Source organism: Phyllobates terribilis, unplaced genomic scaffold (assembly GCF_046119375.1).
Source record: "Phyllobates terribilis strain yellow unplaced genomic scaffold, ASM4611937v1 Scaffold_2__4_contigs__length_985480577, whole genome shotgun sequence".
NCBI classification, from domain to species: domain Eukaryota; kingdom Metazoa; phylum Chordata; class Amphibia; order Anura; family Dendrobatidae; genus Phyllobates; species Phyllobates terribilis.
In genome coordinates, this window is record NW_027362762.1 from 972,404,198 (window position 1) to 972,425,514 (window position 21,317).

Genomic DNA, 21,317 nt, shown 5'->3' on the forward strand with positions numbered 1-21,317 from the left:
GATAATCCTCTTCTTCTCCTGTTCCTCTTTGTCCATTATGGATCAGTATAGATCTAGGGATCTCAGCGTCCTAGATTGGTCGCACGATCTGCTCGTATCTGTCGCTCACTCCTGCTGTGCTCCGGGCTGGATTATTATATTCTATATTACACACTGATGCATTATATATAATCCTCCTTCTCAGCAGATGAAAATCCTATATACTGTGCAGCTATATATAATATATCCTCCTGTACTGTAATCCTATTATATTCTATATTACACACTGATGCATTATATATAATCCTCCTTCTCAGCAGATGATAATCCTATATACTGTGCAGGTATATATAATATATCCTCCTGTACTGTAATCCTATTATATTCTATATTACACACTGATGTATTATATATAATCCTTCTTCTCAGCAGATGATAATCCTATATACTGTGCAGCTATATATAATATATCCTCCTGTACTATAATCCTATTAGATTCTATATTACACACTGATGCATTATATATAATCCTCCTTCTCAGCAGATGATAATCCTATATACTCTGCAGCTATATATAATATATCCTCCTGTACTGTAATCCTATTATATTCTATATTACACACTGATGCATTATATATAATCCTCCTTCTCAGCAGATGAAAATCCTATATACTGTGCAGCTATATATAATATATCCTCCTGTACTGTAATCCTATTATATTCTATATTACACACTGATGCATTATATATAATCCTTCTTATCAGCAGAAGATAATCCTATATACTGTGCAGCTATATATAATATATCCTCCTGTACTGTAATCCTATTATATTCTATATTACACACTGATGCATTATATATAATCCTCCTTCTCAGCAGATGATAATCCTATATACTGTGCAGCTATATATAATATATCCTCCTGTACTATAATCCTATTAGATTCTATATTACACACTGATGTATTATATATAATCCTTCTTCTCAGCAGATGATAATCCTATATACTGTGCAGCTATATATAATATATCCTCCTGTACTGTAATCCTATTATATTCTATATTACACACTGATGCATTATATATAATCATCCTTCTCAGCAGATGATAATCCTATATACTGTGCAGCTATATATAATATATCCTCCTGTACTGTAATCCTATTATATTCTATATTACACACTGATGTATTATATATAATCCTTCTTCTCAGCAGATGATAATCCTATATACTGTGCAGCTATATATAATATATCCTCCTGTACTATAATCCTATTAGATTCTATATTACACACTGATGTATTATATATAATCCTTCTTCTCAGCAGATGATAATCCTATATACTGTGCAGCTATATATAATATATCCTCCTGTACTGTAATCCTATTAGATTCTATATTACACACTGATGTATTATATATAATCCTTCTTCTCAGCAGATGATAATCCTATATACTGTGCAGCTATATATAATATATCCTCCTGTACTGTAATCCTATTAGATTCTATATTACACACTGATGCATTATATATAATCCTTCTTCTCAGCAGATGATAATCCTATATACTGTGCAGCTATATATAATATATCCTCCTGTACTGTAATCCTATTATATTCTATATTACACACTGATGCATTATATATAATCCTCCTTCTCCGCAGATAATGACCCTATCACTTTCATATCCAGGATTTTGCCGATTTCTGCTGCCCCCCGGTGTCGCCCCCCTGTTCTCGGTGATGTTGGGGTCCCGGTCGCTCAATGTCGCGCCTTTTCCTGCTGGAGCCAGAGCTGTCGCAATTGGATTTGTCGCGACAGTAAAACCGGAGCCCATACCACCGGACGCTGGAACATCGTCCAGAGACCGCGACACCAGCTATATAGAGGTAGATTACTGCTGGGACCTATAGATGTGAAGGTGTATGAATGAAGGGGCATGAAGATAATCTAGACAGATCTACAGGTGGGATGTATATAGGAACAGAGGCAGAGTATCTATACAGATCTACAGGTGGGATGTATATAGGAACAGAGGCAGAGTATCTATACAGATCTACAGGTGGGATGTATATAGGAACAGAGGCAGAGTATCTATACAGATCTACAGGTGGGATGTATATAGGAACAGAGGTAGAGTATCTATACAGATCTACAGGTGGGATGTATATAGGAACAGAGGCAGAGTATCTATACAGATCTACAGGTGGGATGTATATAGGAACAGAGGTAGAGTATCTATACAGATCTACAGGTGGGATGTATATAGGAACAGAGGCAGAGTATCTATACAGATCTACAGGTGGGATGTATATAGGAACAGAGGTAGAGTATCTATACAGATCTACAGGTGGGATGTATATAGGAACAGAGGCAGAGTATCTATACAGATCTACAGGTGGGATGTATATAGGAACAGAGGTAGAGTATCTATACAGATCTACAGGTGGGATGTATATAGGAACAGAGGCAGAGTATCTATACAGATCTACAGGTGGGATGTATATAGGAACAGAGGTAGAGTATCTATACAGATCTACAGGTGGGATGTATATAGGAACAGAGGCAGAGTATCTAGACAGATCTACAGGTGGGATGTATATAGGAACAGAGGCAGAGTATCTATACAGATCTACAGGTGGGATGTATATAGGAACAGAGGCAGAGTATCTATACAGATCTACAGGTGGGATGTATATAGGAACAGAGGCAGAGTATCTATACAGATCTACAGGTGGGATGTATATAGGAACAGAGGCAGAGTATCTATACAGATCTACAGGTGGGATGTATATAGGAACAGAGGTAGAGTATCTATACAGATCTACAGGTGGGATGTATATAGGAAAAGAGGTAGAGTATCTATACAGATCTACAGGTGGGATGTATATAGGAAAAGAGGTAGAGTATCTATACAGATCTACAGGTGGGATGTATATAGGAACGAAGGCAGAGTATCTTTACAGATCTACAGGTGGGATGTATATAGGAACAGAGGTAGAGTATCTATACAGATCTACAGGTGGGATGTATATAGGAACAGAGGCAGAGTATCTATACAGATCTACAGGTGGGATGTATATAGGAACAGAGGCAGAGTATCTATACAGATCTATAGGTGGGATGTATATAGGAACAGAGGCAAAGTATCTATACAGATCTACAGGTGGGATGTATATAGGAACAGAGGCAGAGTATCTATACAGATCTACAGGTGGGATGTATATAGGAACAGAGGCAGAGTATCTTTACAGATCTACAGGTGGGATGTATATAGGAACAGAGGTAGAGTATCTATACAGATCTACAGGTGGGATGTATATAGGAACAGAGGTAGAGTATCTATACAGATCTACAGGTGGGATGTATATAGGAACAGAGGTAGAGTATCTATACAGATCTACAGGTGGGATGTATATAGGAACAGAGGCAGAGTATCTATACAGATCTACAGGTGGGATGTATATAGGAACAGAGGCAGAGTATCTATACAGATCTACAGGTGGGATGTATATAGGAACAGAGGTAGAGTATCTATACAGATCTACAGGTGGGATGTATATAGGAACAGAGGTAGAGTATCTATACAGATCTACAGGTGGGATGTATATAGGAACAGAGGCAGAGTATCTATACAGATCTACAGGTGGGATGTATATAGGAACAGAGGTAGAGTATCTATACAGATCTACAGGTGGGATGTATATAGGAACAGAGGCAAAGTATCTATACAGATCTACAGGTGGGATGTATATAGGAACAGAGGCAGAGTATCTATACAGATCTACAGGTGGGATGTATATAGGAACAGAGGCAGAGTATCTATACAGATCTACAGGTGGGATGTATATAGGAACAGAGGCAGAGTATCTATACAGATCTACAGGTGGGATGTATATAGGAACAGAGGTAGAGTATCTATACAGATCTACAGGTGGGATGTATATAGGAACAGAGGCAAAGTATCTATACAGATCTACAGGTGGGATGTATATAGGAACAGAGGCAGAGTATCTATACAGATCTACAGGTGGGATGTATATAGGAACAGAGGCAGAGTATCTATACAGATCTACAGGTGGGATGTATATAGGAACAGAGGCAGAGTATCTATACAGATCTACAGGTGGGATGTATATAGGAACAGAGGTAGAGTATCTATACAGATCTACAGGTGGGATGTATATAGGAACAGAGGCAGAGTATCTATACAGATCTACAGGTGGGATGTATATAGGAACAGAGGCAGAGTATCTATACAGATCTACAGGTGGGATGTATATAGGAACAGAGGTAGAGTATCTATACAGATCTACAGGTGGGATGTATATAGGAACAGAGGTAGAGTATCTATACAGATCTACAGGTGGGATGTATATAGGAACAGAGGTAGAGTATCTATACAGATCTACAGGTGGGATGTATATAGGAACAGAGGCAGAGTATCTATACAGATCTACAGGTGGGATGTATATAGGAACAGAGGCAGAGTATCTATACAGATCTACAGGTGGGATGTATATAGGAACAGAGGCAGAGTATCTATACAGATCTACAGGTGGGATGTATATAGGAACAGAGGTAGAGTATCTATACAGATCTACAGGTGGGATGTATATAGGAACAGAGGCAGAGTATCTATACAGATCTACAGGTGGGATGTATATAGGAACAGAGGCAGAGTATCTATACAGATCTACAGGTGGGATGTATATAGGAACAGAGGCAGAGTATCTATACAGATCTACAGGTGGGATGTATATAGGAACAGAGGTAGAGTATCTATACAGATCTACAGGTGGGATGTATATAGGAAAAGAGGTAGAGTATCTATACAGATCTACAGGTGGGATGTATATAGGAACGAAGGCAGAGTATCTATACAGATCTACAGGTGGGATGTATATAGGAACAGAGGTAGAGTATCTATACAGATCTACAGGTGGGATGTATATAGGAACAGAGGCAGAGTATCTATACAGATCTACAGGTGGGATGTATATAGGAACAGAGGTAGAGTATCTATACAGATCTACAGGTGGGATGTATATAGGAACAGATGTAGGGTATCTGGACAGATCTACAGGTGGGATGTATATAGGAACAGATGTAGGGTATCTGGACAGATCTACAGGTGGGATGTATATAGGAACAGAGGCAGAGTATCTATACAGATCTACAGGTGGGATGTATATAGGAACAGAGGTAGAGTATCTATACAGATCTACAGGTGGGATGTATATAGGAACAGAGGCAGAGTATCTATACAGATCTACAGGTGGGATGTATATAGGAACAGAGGTAGAGTATCTATACAGATCTACAGGTGGGATGTATATAGGAACAGATGTAGGGTATCTGGACAGATCTACAGGTGGGATGTATATAGGAACAGATGTAGGGTATCTGGACAGATCTACAGGTGGGATGTATATAGGAACAGAGGCAGAGTATCTATACAGATCTACAGGTGGGATGTATATAGGAACAGAGGCAGAGTATCTATACAGATCTACAGGTGGGATGTATATAGGAACAGAGGCAGAGTATCTATACAGATCTACAGGTGGGATGTATATAGGAACAGAGGCAGAGTATCTATACAGATCTACAGGTGGGATGTATATAGGAACAGAGGCAGAGTATCTATACAGATCTACAGGTGGGATGTATATAGGAACAGAGGCAGAGTATCTATACAGATCTACAGGTGGGATGTATATAGGAACAGAGGCAGAGTATCTATACAGATCTACAGGTGGGATGTATATAGGAACAGAGGCAGAGTATCTATACAGATCTACAGGTGGGATGTATATAGGAACAGAGGCAAAGTATTAGATGCCATTGTGATGTGCTGTAATACAGACTGTACCGTGTCTGCAGGGCGATGCAGTGATGGCAGCAGATGAGGGTCCTCCAGGTGATGTACCCTGTATCACTGTAGATGAAGGAGGTGTCCTGTATGGAGGAGATATAGGTGTACTGGGGTATGGTCCAGGCAGCAGTATATGCGGGGCACAGGGGTACTCGGAGCAGTATTTCTTAGCTGTGTATAGATGTGGCTGTAGATATGGAGGGGCTGATTTAGAAAGGACTGTTATGCAGCGATACAGTGTGAATGGGCTCAGTAGTGATGATGTGCAGATGAAGTAGACGAGTCCAGATGTGGATCCGGAAAGATCTATCTGTAAAGTGGATCTGGCTACAGACGTGTAAGATGAAGATGTAACTGCGGCAGCGATGTCTAGAAAGATGTCTCTTAATGATCTAGACAGAAAGGGGCTTGTGCCTATGGAGGAAGCTATGACCGATCTGGGGGGATGTGATGTGTGCGGGGATTGTGGTGGTCGTGCACACCGTCTCCTCTAGATACAATTGTATCTGCTATATTAATATATACATAGAGATACATAATAGAGGGATAGATCGGTGATAGATCTGTCTGTGATGGATTTGTCATCTGGACAGTGATCTGTGCGATGGGTCGGTGGATGTATTGTGGTAGATGAGGACTCTCTGCTCCGACCTGTATATCTGATGAACCTATGGCTGCAGATGTGAGGACTGATCCCCGGTACAGTCCTGTGTCTGATAGCTGTACATTATCTGAGCCATAAAGGATACAGATGTGCGATACTATGGTGTGTCCTACATATGGACAGAAATGGCGAGTCTGTAGGAAAAAAAGCCAAAATGTGCAATCTATTACTCCCTGTTATCAGCCATTATTGGGGGGGGGGGGGGGGGGAATAAAACTGCTGTTGTGCTCTGTACCCTTTACAGGGCTGACTGTGGGACACATGTTGACTGCTCGCTGTTATCTGCCATTTCTGGCTGACTGGAGAATTGGGGTGCTCATCAGTAACGCAGGTGTTGTGGATATTTGGGGCCCCTATATGACTTCTGATGAGTAGTGGAATACTTTGATGTGCTGACATCAGACACATTTGGCAGCAGCACAGGGGAGCAGTGAGGGTTAGTGTTGAGTATTTCTGTGTCCTTCTGCTTGATGGGGGCTTTCTTCTAGGTTGGGGTGTCCTGATCTGACTCCTGCTGTCACTACAGCTGCAGGGGTTAATGCTGTGTGCAGGGGAGGGCACTGTTTGGACATATTTGGATCCCCTCTCCCCTCTCCAGGCTGGGACTGTCAGTCATTGGTTTGGGGGGTGTGGACCCTCCCAGTCCCGGACCCTGGAGCAGTGCGGGCTCAGCAGTCAGTGGGGCAGCAGGGCACATGTAGGGCTCCGGCTGGCAGGACCATGAGTGACAGGAGGAGATGCCCGGGGGTCACTCTCAGCTCCAGGGCTCATGCATTTTCGGTGGAGGCTTTAATCGGGGGTCACAAAAAAAGGAAACTTCGGGACTGGGAGCCGGACAAGGGCCTGGATCTTTCCATGGACGGACTGAGCCCACAGGGGGATATGGGGGACGGAGAGGACGCGGGAGCCTGCCTGGACCTCAACCCTGGTAAGTGGCAGGATGTGCCCCCCATACCTGCCTGTGCCCCCCATAGACACCCACTGTACTCCTCTACCTGACCGCCAAGTGTCATTGCCGGGCACATTACTATACCCCCACAAGTGCCCGCCTGCCATTATATATACTGCCTGGTACTATACCCCCACAAGTGCCCGCCTGCCATTATATATACTGCCTGGTACTATACCCCCACAAGTGCCCGCCTGCCATTATATATACTGCCTGGTACTATACCCCCACAAGTGCCCACCTGCCATTATATATACTGCCTGGTACTATACCCCCACAAGTGCCCGCCTGCCATTATATATACTGCCTGGTACTATACCCCCACAAGTGCCCGCCTGCCATTATATATACTGCCTGGTACTATACCCCCACAAGTGCCCGCCTGCCATTATATATACTGCCTGGTACTATACCCCCACAAGTGCCCGCCTGCCATTATATATACTGCCTGGTACTATACCCCCACAAGTGCCCGCCTGCCATTATATATACTGCCTGGTACTATACCCCCACAAGTGCCCGCCTGCCATTATATATACTGCCTGGTACTATACCCCCACAAGTGACCGCCTGCCATTATATATACTGCCTGGTACTATACCCCCACAAGTGCCCACCTGCCATTATATATACTGCCTGGTACTATACCCCCACAAGTGACCGCCTGCCATTATATATACTGCCTGGTACTATACCCCCACAAGTGCCCACCTGCCATTATATATACTGCCTGGTACTATACCCCCACAAGTGCCCGCCTGCCATTATATATACTGCCTGGTACTATACCCCCACAAGTGCCCACCTGCCATTATATATACTGCCTGGTACTATACCCCCACAAGTGCCCACCTGCCATTATATATACTGCCTGGTACTATACCCCCACAAGTGCCCGCCTGCCATTATATATACTGCCTGGTACTATACCCCCACAAGTGCCCGCCTGCCATTATATATAGTGCCTGGTACTATACCCCCACAAGTGACCACCTGCCATTATATATACTGCCTGGTACTATACCCCCACAAGTGCCCGCCTGCCATTATATATACTGCCTGGTACTATACCCCCACAAGTGCCCGCCTGCCATTATATATACTGCCTGGTACTATACCCCCACAAGTGCCCGCCTGCCATTATATATACTGCCTGGTACTATACCCCCACAAGTGCCCGCCTGCCATTATATATACTGCCTGGTACTATACCCCCACAAGTGCCCGCCTGCCATTATATATAGTGCCTGGTACTATACCCCCACAAGTCACCGCCTGCCATTATATATACTGCCTGGTACTATACCCCCACAAGTGCCCGCCTGCCATTATATATACTGCCTGGTACTATACCCCCACAAGTGACCGCCTGCCATTATATATACTGCCTGGTACTATACCCCCACAAGTGCCCGCCTGCCATTATATATACTGCCTGGTACTATACCCCCACAAGTGACCGCCTGCCATTATATATACTGCCTGGTACTATACCCCCACAAGTGACCGCCTGCCATTATATATACTGCCTGGTACTATACCCCCACAAGTCACCGCCTGCCATTATATATACTGCCTGGTACTATACCCCCACAAGTGACCGCCTGCCATTATATATACTGCCTGGTACTATACCCCCACAAGTGACCGCCTGCCATTATATATACTGCCTGGTACTATACCCCCACAAGTGACCACCTGCCATTATATATACTGCCTGGTACTATACCCCCACAAGTCACCGCCTGCCATTATATATACTGCCTGGTACTATACCCCCACAAGTGACCGCCTGCCATTATATATACTGCCTGGTACTATACCCCCACAAGTCACCGCCTGCCATTATATATACTGCCTGGTACTATACCCCCACAAGTGCCCGCTTGCCATTATATATACTGCCTGGTACTATACCCCCACAAGTGCCCGCCTGCCATTATATATACTGCCTGGTACTATACCCCCACAAGTGCCCGCCTGCCATTATATATACTGCCTGATAGTATACTACTACATGGTACTATACCCCAGAACTGACCACCTGCATATAAGATGATATATATATATATATATATATATATATATATACACCCACCCACATATATACATATATATATATACACACACACACACACACATATATATGTATATACATATACATACACCTTTTCACACACATGTGCACATACAGACAGCCTGGTACCATATACCTATACACTACGGCCTGCCATTATATCCCTAAATATATACTGCCTAATACTATATACCCCTATATATTCCTATTGCTATATCCTATCTATACTGCCTGGTACAATACCTCTATATATTCACAGCTTGATACTATAAGCCTATATATACTGCCTGATACTATGCTATGCCCCTATATATACACTAACTGGTACTCTATCCCTATATACTATTGTCTGATGCTATACTCCTATATAGTACTGCCTGGCAATGTGTTCCTACATGTTACAGTCTAGTACTATACCGCTAGATACTACTACCCGGTACTATATCAGTATATAATACTGCCTGGTACTATACCCCTATATACTACTATATATTATATACACACACTAAAATATATATACACTATTTTCTGGTATTATACCACTATATTCCTGGCATATTTATTCCTATTTGTAGTTACCTGGTATTATACTATCTGTATACTACTGCCCGGTACTATACCCCTATATACCACTACCCGGTGCTGTACCCCTATATTCTCCTGCCTGGTGTTGTAGTTGTGAGCTCCTGGTATTATATTACATATATCTGACCTACTAATATTACACCATATAGATGGCCCATTCCTATTATCCCCCATGTACACTGCTTGATTAATTACCTCCTTGATCCATTAATTCCATTCTGATGGCTGTACCCCAGTATATGATGCTCTGGAGATGGTATATGCGCCGTATATAGAGGCTCCTGGACATCTCCCCTGTAAACCGCTGGCTGATCTTGTACAGAAGTAATACTCATTATTCAGCGATACAATAATGCAGGACTGTCGCATCTATCCCCCCTGATGCGACTCCGCGGTATAATGCTGCACTATATACAGGACAGCTCTGCTGTATAGCGCTATATACCCCTCTATTACTGCCAGCTATTCTAGTATAAGCTGCAGAGGGGGCTCAGACCCCAGCACAGCAGTTCTTGTATTGGAAGTTCTGGGATTTAATCCGGAGCAGGGAAAATCCAGAAAGCGACTGGATGAAGATGCCTCTAACCACATCGGGTGCTGGAAACAATCCACATCTAGCGATTATATGAGGCCGTATTATGGCCGTAGTTATATCCCTACATGCGATTGTTTGCTATTATGTATTTATATTTAACTTCCCGGTATTACTATATGTTATATACTTTGTAACATGTCACCATGAGTTACTGTCCTGTAATATATTATAGACGACTGCCCTGTAATATATTATTATAGGTGACTGCTCTGTAATATGTTATTATAGGCGACTGCTCTGTAATATGTTATTATAGGCGACTGTCCGTTAATATATTATTGCAGATGACTGCCCTGTAATATATTAATATAGATGACTGCCCTGTAATATATTATTATAGGTTACAGCCCGGTAATATATTATTATAGGTGACCGCCCTGTAATATATTATTATAGGCGACTGCCCTGTAATATACTGTTATAGGTGACTGCCCTGTAATATATTATTATAGGTGACTGCCCTGTAATATATTATTATAGGTGACTGCTCTGTAATATGTTATTATAGGTGACTGTCCGTTAATATATTATTGCAGATGACTGCCCTGTAATATATTAATATAGATGACTGCCCTGTAATATATTATTATAGGGGACTGCCCTGTAATATATTATTATAGGGGACTGCCCTGTAATATATTATTATAGGCAATTGCCTTTTATTATATTATTATTATTATTATTATTAGGGACTACCCCGTATTATATTATTATAGGTGACTGCCCCATATTATATTATTACAGGCAATTGCCCTTTATTATATTATTATTATTATTATTATTATAGGGGACTGTCCTGTGTTATATTATTGTAGATGACTGCCCTGTATTATATTATTATAGATGGCTGCCCTGTATTATATTATTGTAGATGACTGTCTTGTATTATATTATTATAGGTGACTGCTCTGTAATATATTATTATAGGCGACTGTCCTGTATTATATTATTATAGATGGCTGCCCTGTATTATATTATTATAGGCGACTGTCCTGTATTATATTATTATAGATGGCTGCCCTGTATTATATTATTATAGATGGCTGCCCTGTGTTATATTATTGTAGATGACTGCCCTGTATTATATTATTATAGATGGCTGCCCTGTATTATATTATTATAGATGGCTGCCCTGTGTTATATTATTATAGATGGCTGCCCTGTATTATATTATTATAGATGGCTGCCCTGTATTATATTATTATAGATGGCTGCCCTGTGTTATATTATTGTAGATGACTGCCCTGTATTATATTATTATAGATGGCTGCCCTGTATTATATTATTATAGATGGCTGCCCTGTGTTATATTATTATAGATGGCTGCCCTGTGTTATATTATTGTAGATGACTGCCCTGTATTATATTATTATAGATGTCTGCCCTGTATTACATTATTATAGATGGCTGCCCTGTATTATATTAATATAGATGGCTGCCCTGTATTATATTATTATAGATGGCTGTCCTGTGTTATATTATTATAGATGGCTGCCCTGTATTATATTATTGTAGATGGCTGCCCTGTATTATATTATTATAGATGGCTGCCCTGTATTATATTATTGTAGATGGCTGCCCTGTATTATATTATTATAGATGACTGCCCTGTATTATATTATTATAGATGACTGCCCTGTATTATATTATTATAGATGACTGTCCTGTGTTATATTATTATAAATGACTGCCCTGTGTTATATTATTATAGATGGCTGCCCTGTATTATATTATTATAGATGGCTGCCCTGTATTATATTATTATAGATGACTGCCCTGTATTATATTATTATAGATGACTGCCCTGTATTATATTATTATAGATGGCTGCCCTGTATTATATTATTGTAGATGGCTGCCCTGTATTATATTATTGTAGATGGCTGCAATGTATTATATTATTGTAGATGGCTGCCCTGTATTATATTATTGTAGATGGCTGCAATGTATTATATTATTATAGATGGCTGCCCTGTATTATATTATTATAGATGGCTGCCCTGTATTATATTATTGTAGATGGCTGCCCTGTATTATATTATTATAGATGACTGCCCTGTATTATATTATTATAGATGGCTGCCCTGTATTATATTATTGTAGATGGCTGCCCTGTATTATATTATTGTAGATGGCTGCAATGTATTATATTATTGTAGATGGCTGCCCTGTATTATATTATTGTAGATGGCTGCCCTGTATTATATTATTATAGATGGCTGCCCTGTATTATATTATTGTAGATGGCTGCCCTGTATTATATTATTATAGATGACTGCCCTGTATTATATTATTATAGATGGCTGCCCTGTATTATATTATTATAGATGGCTGCCCTGTATTATATTATTGTAGATGGCTGCAATGTATTATATTATTGTAGATGGCTGCCCTGTATTATATTATTGTAGATGGCTGCAATGTATTATATTATTATAGATGGCTGCCCTGTATTATATTATTGTAGATGGCTGCAATGTATTATATTATTATAGATGGCTGCCCTGTATTATATTATTGTAGATGGCTGCAATGTATTATATTATTGTAGATGGCTGCCCTGTATTATATTATTATAGATGGCTGCAATGTATTATATTATTGTAGATGGCTGCTCTGTATTATATTATTATAGATGACTGCCCTGTATTATATTATTATAGATGGCTGCCCTGTATTATATTATTATAGATGACTGCCCTGTATTATATTATTATAGATGACTGCCCTGTATTATATTATTATAGATGGCTGCCCTGTATTATATTATTATAGATGACTGCCCTGTATTATATTATTATAGATCGCTGCCCTGTAATATATTATTATAGATGGCTGCCCTGTATTATATTATTATAGATGGCTGCCCTGTGTTATATTATTATAGATGGCTGCCCTGTATTATATTATTATAGATGGCTGCCCTGTATTATATTATTATAGATGACTGCCCTGTATTATATTATTATAGATGGCTGCCCTGTATTATATTATTATAGATGGCTGCAATGTATTATATTATTATAGATGGCTGCCCTGTATTATATTATTGTAGATGGCTGCCCTGTATTATATTATTATAGATGGCTGCAATGTATTATATTATTGTAGATGGCTGCTCTGTATTATATTATTATAGATGACTGCCCTGTATTATATTATTATAGATGGCTGCCCTGTGTTATATTATTATAGATGGCTGCCCTGTATTATATTATTATAGATGGCTGCCCTGTATTATATTATTATAGATGACTGCCCTGTATTATATTATTATAGATGGCTGCCCTGTATTATATTATTGTAGATGGCTGCAATGTATTATATTATTATAGATGGCTGCCCTGTATTATATTATTGTAGATGGCTGCAATGTATTATATTATTGTAGATGGCTGCTCTGTATTATATTATTATAGATGGCTGCCCTGTGTTATATTATTATAGATGGCTGCCCTGTATTATATTATTATAGATGGCTGCCCTGTATTATATTATTATAGATGACTGCCCTGTATTATATTATTATAGATGGCTGCCCTGTATTATATTATTATAGATGGCTGCCCTGTATTATATTATTATAGATGGCTGCCCTGTATTATATTATTATAGATGGCTGTCCTGTATTATATTATTATAGATGGCTGCCCTGTATTATATTATTATAGATGACTGCCCTGTATTATATTATTATAGATGGCTGCCCTGTATTATATTATTATAGATGGCTGCCCTGTATTATATTATTATAGATGGCTGTCCTGTATTATATTATTATAGATGGCTGCCCTGTATTATATTATTATAGATGGCTGCCCTGTATTATATTATTATAGATGGCTGCCCTGTATTATATTATTATAGATGGCTGCCCTGTATTATATTATTATAGATGGCTGCCCTGTATTATATTATTGTAGATGGCTGCCCTGTATTATATTATTATAGATGGCTGCCCTGTATTATATTATTATAGATGGCTGCCCTGTATTATATTATTATAGATGGCTGCCCTGTATTATATTATTATAGATGGCTGCCCTGTATTATATTATTATAGATGGCTGCCCTGTATTATATTATTATAGATGGCTGCCCTGTATTATATTATTGTAGATGGCTGCCCTGTATTATATTATTATAGATGGCTGCCCTGTATTATATTATTATAGATGGCTGCCCTGTATTATATTATTGTAGATGGCTGCCCTGTATTATATTATTATAGATGGCTGCCCTGTATTATATTGAAGAAAAAAAACAAAGACAGAAGCATAATAATCAAATACCCTGCAATGAATAAATAAACAACAATAGTGCATGAAAATAATATAGGATACTTTGTTGACATAATTTTGATCAAAATAATGCAAAAGCCATCGCACCCATATGCACTAGATGCACACAAACCAAAACAACTAGAAATCTGAACTGGGATATAAGATGCCGTGCATGCAGCAGGTAAGTGCATGATCACACCTGTCCACTGAACAGAGAAAAACAAAGACAGAAACATAATAAGCAAATACCCTGCAACAAACGAACAAACAGCAATAGTGCATGAAAATAATATAGGGTTTTAGTTTGTGTGCATCTGGTGCATAGAAAGGTGTGGCCTGTGTTTTCCTTGAGCTGGAGACTCCAGTCTAGTTCTCCATGGCCCTGTGTCTACTATCCAGGCTCAGTCTCTCTGCCCTTATCCACATGCATGTCACTTGACAAACGGTAAGGTTTTATATATTAGTGTTAGGACTGTCCCATGGGGGTCACCGTGACGTGGTGAGATGGTTTTTGCAATATTTTGATCAAAATTATGTTAACTAAGTATCCTATATTATTGTCATGCACTATTGCTGTTTGTTTGTTGCAGGGTATTTGCTTATTATGTTACTGTCTTTGTGTTTCTCTGTTTAGTGGCCAGGTGTGAACATGCACTTACATGCTGCATGCATGCCAACTTATATCCCAGTTCAGATTTCTAGGTTTTCCTGTAATATATTATTATAGGTGACTGCCCTGTATTATATTATTGTAGGTGACTGCTCTGTAATATATTATTATAGGTGACTGCCCTGTAATATATTGTTATAGGTGACTGCCCTGTAATATATTGTTATAGGCAACTGCCCTGTAATATATTATTATAGGTGACTGCCGTGTATTATATTATTATAGGTGACTGCTCTGTAATATATTATTATAGGTGATTGCCTTGTAATATGTTATCATAGGCGACTGTCTGTTAATATATTGTTATAGGCGACTGCCCTGTAATATATTGTTATAGGTGACTGCCCTGTAATATATTGTTATAGGTGACTGCCCTGTAATATATTATTATAGCGACTGCCCTGTAATATATTGTTATAGGCGACTGCCCTGTAATATATTATTATAGATGACTGCCCTGAAATATATTATTATAGGTGACTGCCCTGTAATATATTATTATAGATGACTGCCCTGAAATATATTATTATAGGTGACTGCCCTGTAATATATTATTATAGGGTCTGCCCTGTAATATATTATTATAGGTGACTGCCCTGTAATATATTATTATAGGGTCTGCCCTGTAATATATTGTTATAGGTGACTGCCCTGTAATATATTGTTATAGGCAACTGCCCTGTAATATATTATTATAGGTGACTGCCGTGTATTATATTATTATAGGTGACTGCTCTGTAATATATTATTATAGGTGATTGCCTTGTAATATGTTATTATAGGCGACAGTCTGTTAATATATTGTTATAAGTGACTGCCCTGTAATATATTGTTATAGGTGACTGCACTGTAATATATTATTATAGCGACTGCCCTGTAATATATTAATATAGATGACTGCCCTGTAATATATTATTATAGGTGACTGCCCTGTAATATATTGTTATAGGCAACTGCCCTGTAATATATTATTATAGGTGACTGCCGTGTATTATATTATTATAGGTCACTGCTCTGTAATATATTATTATAGGTGATTGCCTTGTAATATGTTATTATAGGCGACAGTCTGTTAATATATTGTTATAGGTGACTGCACTGTAATATATTATTATAGCGACTGCCCTGTAATATATTAATATAGATGACTGCCCTGTAATATATTATTATAGGGTCTGCCCTGTAATATATTATTATAGGTGACTGCCGTGTATTATATTATTATAGGTGACTGCTCTGTAATATATTATTATAGGGTCTGCCCTGTAATATATTATTATAGGTGACTGCCGTGTATTATATTATTATAGGTGACTGCTCTGTAATATATTATTATAGGTGATTGCCTTGTAATATGTTATTATAGGCGACTGTCTGTTAATATATTATTATAGGCGACTGTCCTGTAATATATTGTTATAGGCGACTGCCCGGTAATATATTATTATAGGTGACTGCCCTGTAATATATTGTTATAGGCAACTGCCCTGTAATATATTATTATAGGTGACTGCCGTGTATTATATTATTATAGGTGACTGCTCTGTAATATATTATTATAGGTGATTGCCTTGTAATATGTTATCATAGGCGACTGTCTGTTAATATATTATTATAGGTGACTGCCCTGTAATATATTGTTATAGGCGACTGCCCTGTAATATATTGTTATAGGCGACTGCCCTGTAATATATTGTTATAGGTGACTGCCCTGTAATATATTGTTATAGATGACTGCCCTGTAATATATTATTATAGGTGACTGCCCTGTAATATATTGTTATAGGCAACTGCCCTGTAATATATTATTATAGGTGACTGCCCTGTAATATATTATTATAGGTGACTGCCCTGTATTATATTATTATAGATGGCTGCCCTGTATTATATTATTATAGATGACTGCCCTGTATTATATTATTATAGATGGCTGCCCTGTATTATATTATTATAGATGGCTGCCCTGTATTATATTATTATAGATGGCTGCCCTGTAATATATTGTTATAGATGACTGCCCTGTATTATATTATTATAGATGGCTGCCCTGTATTATATTATTATAGATGGCTGCCCTGTATTATATTGTTATAGATGACTGCCCTGTATTATATTATTATAGATGACTGCCCTGTATTATATTATTATAGATGGCTGCCCTGTATTATATTATTATAGATGGCTGCCCTGTATTATATTATTATAGATGGCTGCCCTGTAATATATTATTATAGGTGACTGCCCTGTAATATATTGTTATAGGTGACTGCCCTGTAATATATTATTATAGGCGACTGCCATGTATTATATTTTTATAGATGACTGCCCTGTAATATATTATTATAGGCGACTGTCCGTTAATATATTATTATAGGTGACTGCCCTGTAATATATTGTTATAGGTGACTGCCCTGTAATATATTATTATAGCGAATGCCCTGTAATATATTGTTATTTGTAACTGCCCAGGAATATATTATTATAGGCGACTGCCATGTATTATATTGTTATAGATGACTGCCCTGTAATATATTATTATAGGTGACTGCCCTGTAATATATTATTATAGGTGACTGCCCTGTAATATATTGTTATAGGTGACTGCCCTGTAATATATTGTTATAGGCAACTGCCCTGTAATATATTATTATAGGTGACTGCCGTGTATTATATTATTATAGGTGACTGCTCTGTAATATATTATTATAGGTGATTGCCTTGTAATATGTTATTATAGGCGACAGTCTGTTAATATATTATTATAGGTGACTGCCCTGTAATATATTGTTATAGGCAACTGCCCTGTAATATATTATTATAGGTGACTGCCCTGTAATATATTGTTATAGGCAACTGCCCTGTAATATATTGTTATAGGGTCTGACCTGTAATATATTATTATAGGTGACTGCCCTGTAATATATTGTTATAGGGTCTGACCTGTAATATATTATTATAGGTGACTGCCCTGTAATATATTGTTATAGGCAACTGCCCTGTAATATATTATTATAGGTGACTGCCCTGTAATATATTGTTATAGGCAACTGCCCTGTAATATATTATTATAGGTGACTGCCCTGTAATATATTATTATAGGGTCTGACCTGTAATATATTATTATAGGTGACTGCCCTGTAATATATTGTTATAGGCAACTGCCCTGTAATATATTATTATAGGTGACTGCCCTGTAATATATTGTTATAGGCAACTGCCCTGTAATATATTATTATAGGTGACTGCCGTGTATTATATTATTATAGGTCACTGCTCTGTAATATATTATTATAGGTGATTGCCTTGTAATATGTTATTATAGGCGACAGTCTGTTAATAAATTATTATAGGTGACTGCCCTGTAATATATTGTTATAGGTGACTGCCCTGTAATATACTATTATAGCGACTGCCCTGTAATATATTAATATAGATGACTGCCCTGTAATATATTATTATAGAGTCTGCCCTGTAATATATTATTATAGGTGACTGCCCTGTAATATATTATTATAGGCAACTGCCCTGTAATATATTATTATAGGTGACTGCCGTGTATTATATTATTATAGGTGACTGCTCTGTAATATATTATTATAGGTGATTGCCTTGTAATATGTTATTATAGGCGACTGTCTGTTAATATATTATTATAGGTGACTGCCCTGTAATATATTGTTATAGGCGACTGCACTGTAATATATTATTATAGCGACTGTCCTGTAATATATTGTTATAGGTGACTGCCCTGTAATATATTATTATAGCGACTGTCCTGTAATATATTGTTATAGGTGACTGCCCTGTAATATATTATTATAGCGACTGTCCTGTAATATATTGTTATAGGTGACTGCCTTGTAATATATTATTATAGGCGACTGTCCTGTAATATATTGTTATAGGTGACTGCCCTGTAATATATTATTATAGGTGACTGCCCTGTAATATATTATTATAGGCAACTGTCCTGTAATATATTGTTATAGGCGACTGCCCTGTAATATATTATTATAGGCGACTGCCCTGTAATATATTATTATAGGTGACTGCCCGGTAATATATTATTATAGGTGACCGCCCTGTAATATATTGTTATAGGTGACTGCCCGGTAATATATATTATTATAGGTGACTGCCCTGTATTATATTATTATAGGGGACTGCCCGGTAATATATTATTATAAGTGACTGCCCTGTAATATATTATTATAGACGACTGCCCTGTAATATATTATTATAGGCGACTGCCCAGTAATATATTATTAGGGAGAACTGCTCTGTAATATATTATTATAGGTGACTGCTCTGTAATATATTGTTATAGGCGACTGCCCTGTAATATATTGTTATAGGCGACTGCCCTGTAATATATTATTATAGGCGACTGCTCTGTAATATATTATTATAGGTGACTGCCCTGTAATATATTATTATAGGTGACTGCCGTGTATTATATTGTTATAGGTGACTGCCCTGTAATATATTATTATAGGTGACTGCCGTGTATTATATTGTTATAGGTGACTGCACTGTAATATATTATTATAGGCGACTGTCCTGTAATATATTATTATAAGTGACTGCCCTGTAATATATTATTATAGGCGACTGCCGTGTATTATATTATTATAGGCGACTGCCCGGTAATATATTATTATAAGTGACTGCCCTGTAATATATTATTATAGGCGACTGCTCTGTAATATATTGTTATAGGCGACTGTCCTGTAATATATTGTTATAGGCGACTGTCCTGTAATATATTATTATAGGTGACTGCCCTGTAATATATTATTATAAGTGACTGCCCTGTAATATATTATTATAGGTGACTGCCCTGTAATATATTATTATAAGTGACTGCACTGTAATATATTGTTATAGGCGACTGCCCTGTAATATATTGTTATAGGCGACTGCCCTGTAATATATTGTTATAGGCGACTGCCCTGTAATATATTATTATAGGCGACTGCTCTGTAATATATTATTATAGGTGACTGCCCTGTAATATATTATTATAGGTGACTGCCCTGTAATATATTGTTATAGATGACTGCCCTGTAATATATTATTATAGGCGACTGCCCTACAATATATTGTTATAGGCGACTGCCCTGTAATATATTATTATAGGCGACTGCTCTGTAATATATTATTATAGGTGACTGCCCTGTAATATATTATTATAGGTGACTGCCCTGTAATATATTGTTATAGGCGACTGCCCTGTAATATATTATTATAGGTGACTGCCCTGTAATATATTGTTATAGATGACTGCCCTGTAATATATTATTATAGGCGACTGCCCTGTAATATATTGTTATAGGCGACTGCCCTGTAATATATTATTATAGGTGACTGCCCTGTAATATATTATTATAGGTGACTGCCCTGTGTTATATTATTATAGATCGCTGCCCTGTAATATATTGTTATAGATGGCTGCCCTGTATTATATTATTATAGATGGCTGCCCTGTGTTATATGATTATAGATGACTGCCCTGTATTATATTATTATAGATGGCTGCCCTGTGTTATATTATTATAGATGACTGCCCTGTGTTATATTATTATAGATGGCTGCCCTGTATTATATTATTATAGATGGCTGCCCTGTATTATATTA

General features: G+C 37.8%; 1 protein-coding gene across 1 annotated transcript in view; it reads left to right on the top strand.

The window, feature by feature from the left end:
* The first annotated feature begins 7,098 nt into the window (after positions 1-7,098).
* Positions 7,099-21,317, top strand: part of TBX15 (T-box transcription factor 15) — a 254,098-nt gene continuing 239,879 nt past the window's right edge. Inside the window, exon 1 of the mRNA XM_073668732.1 lies at positions 7,099-7,449. Within this exon, the coding sequence (XP_073524833.1) occupies positions 7,242-7,449 (208 nt within the window). The 5' untranslated portion in view covers positions 7,099-7,241. The remainder of the gene's footprint in view (positions 7,450-21,317) is intronic.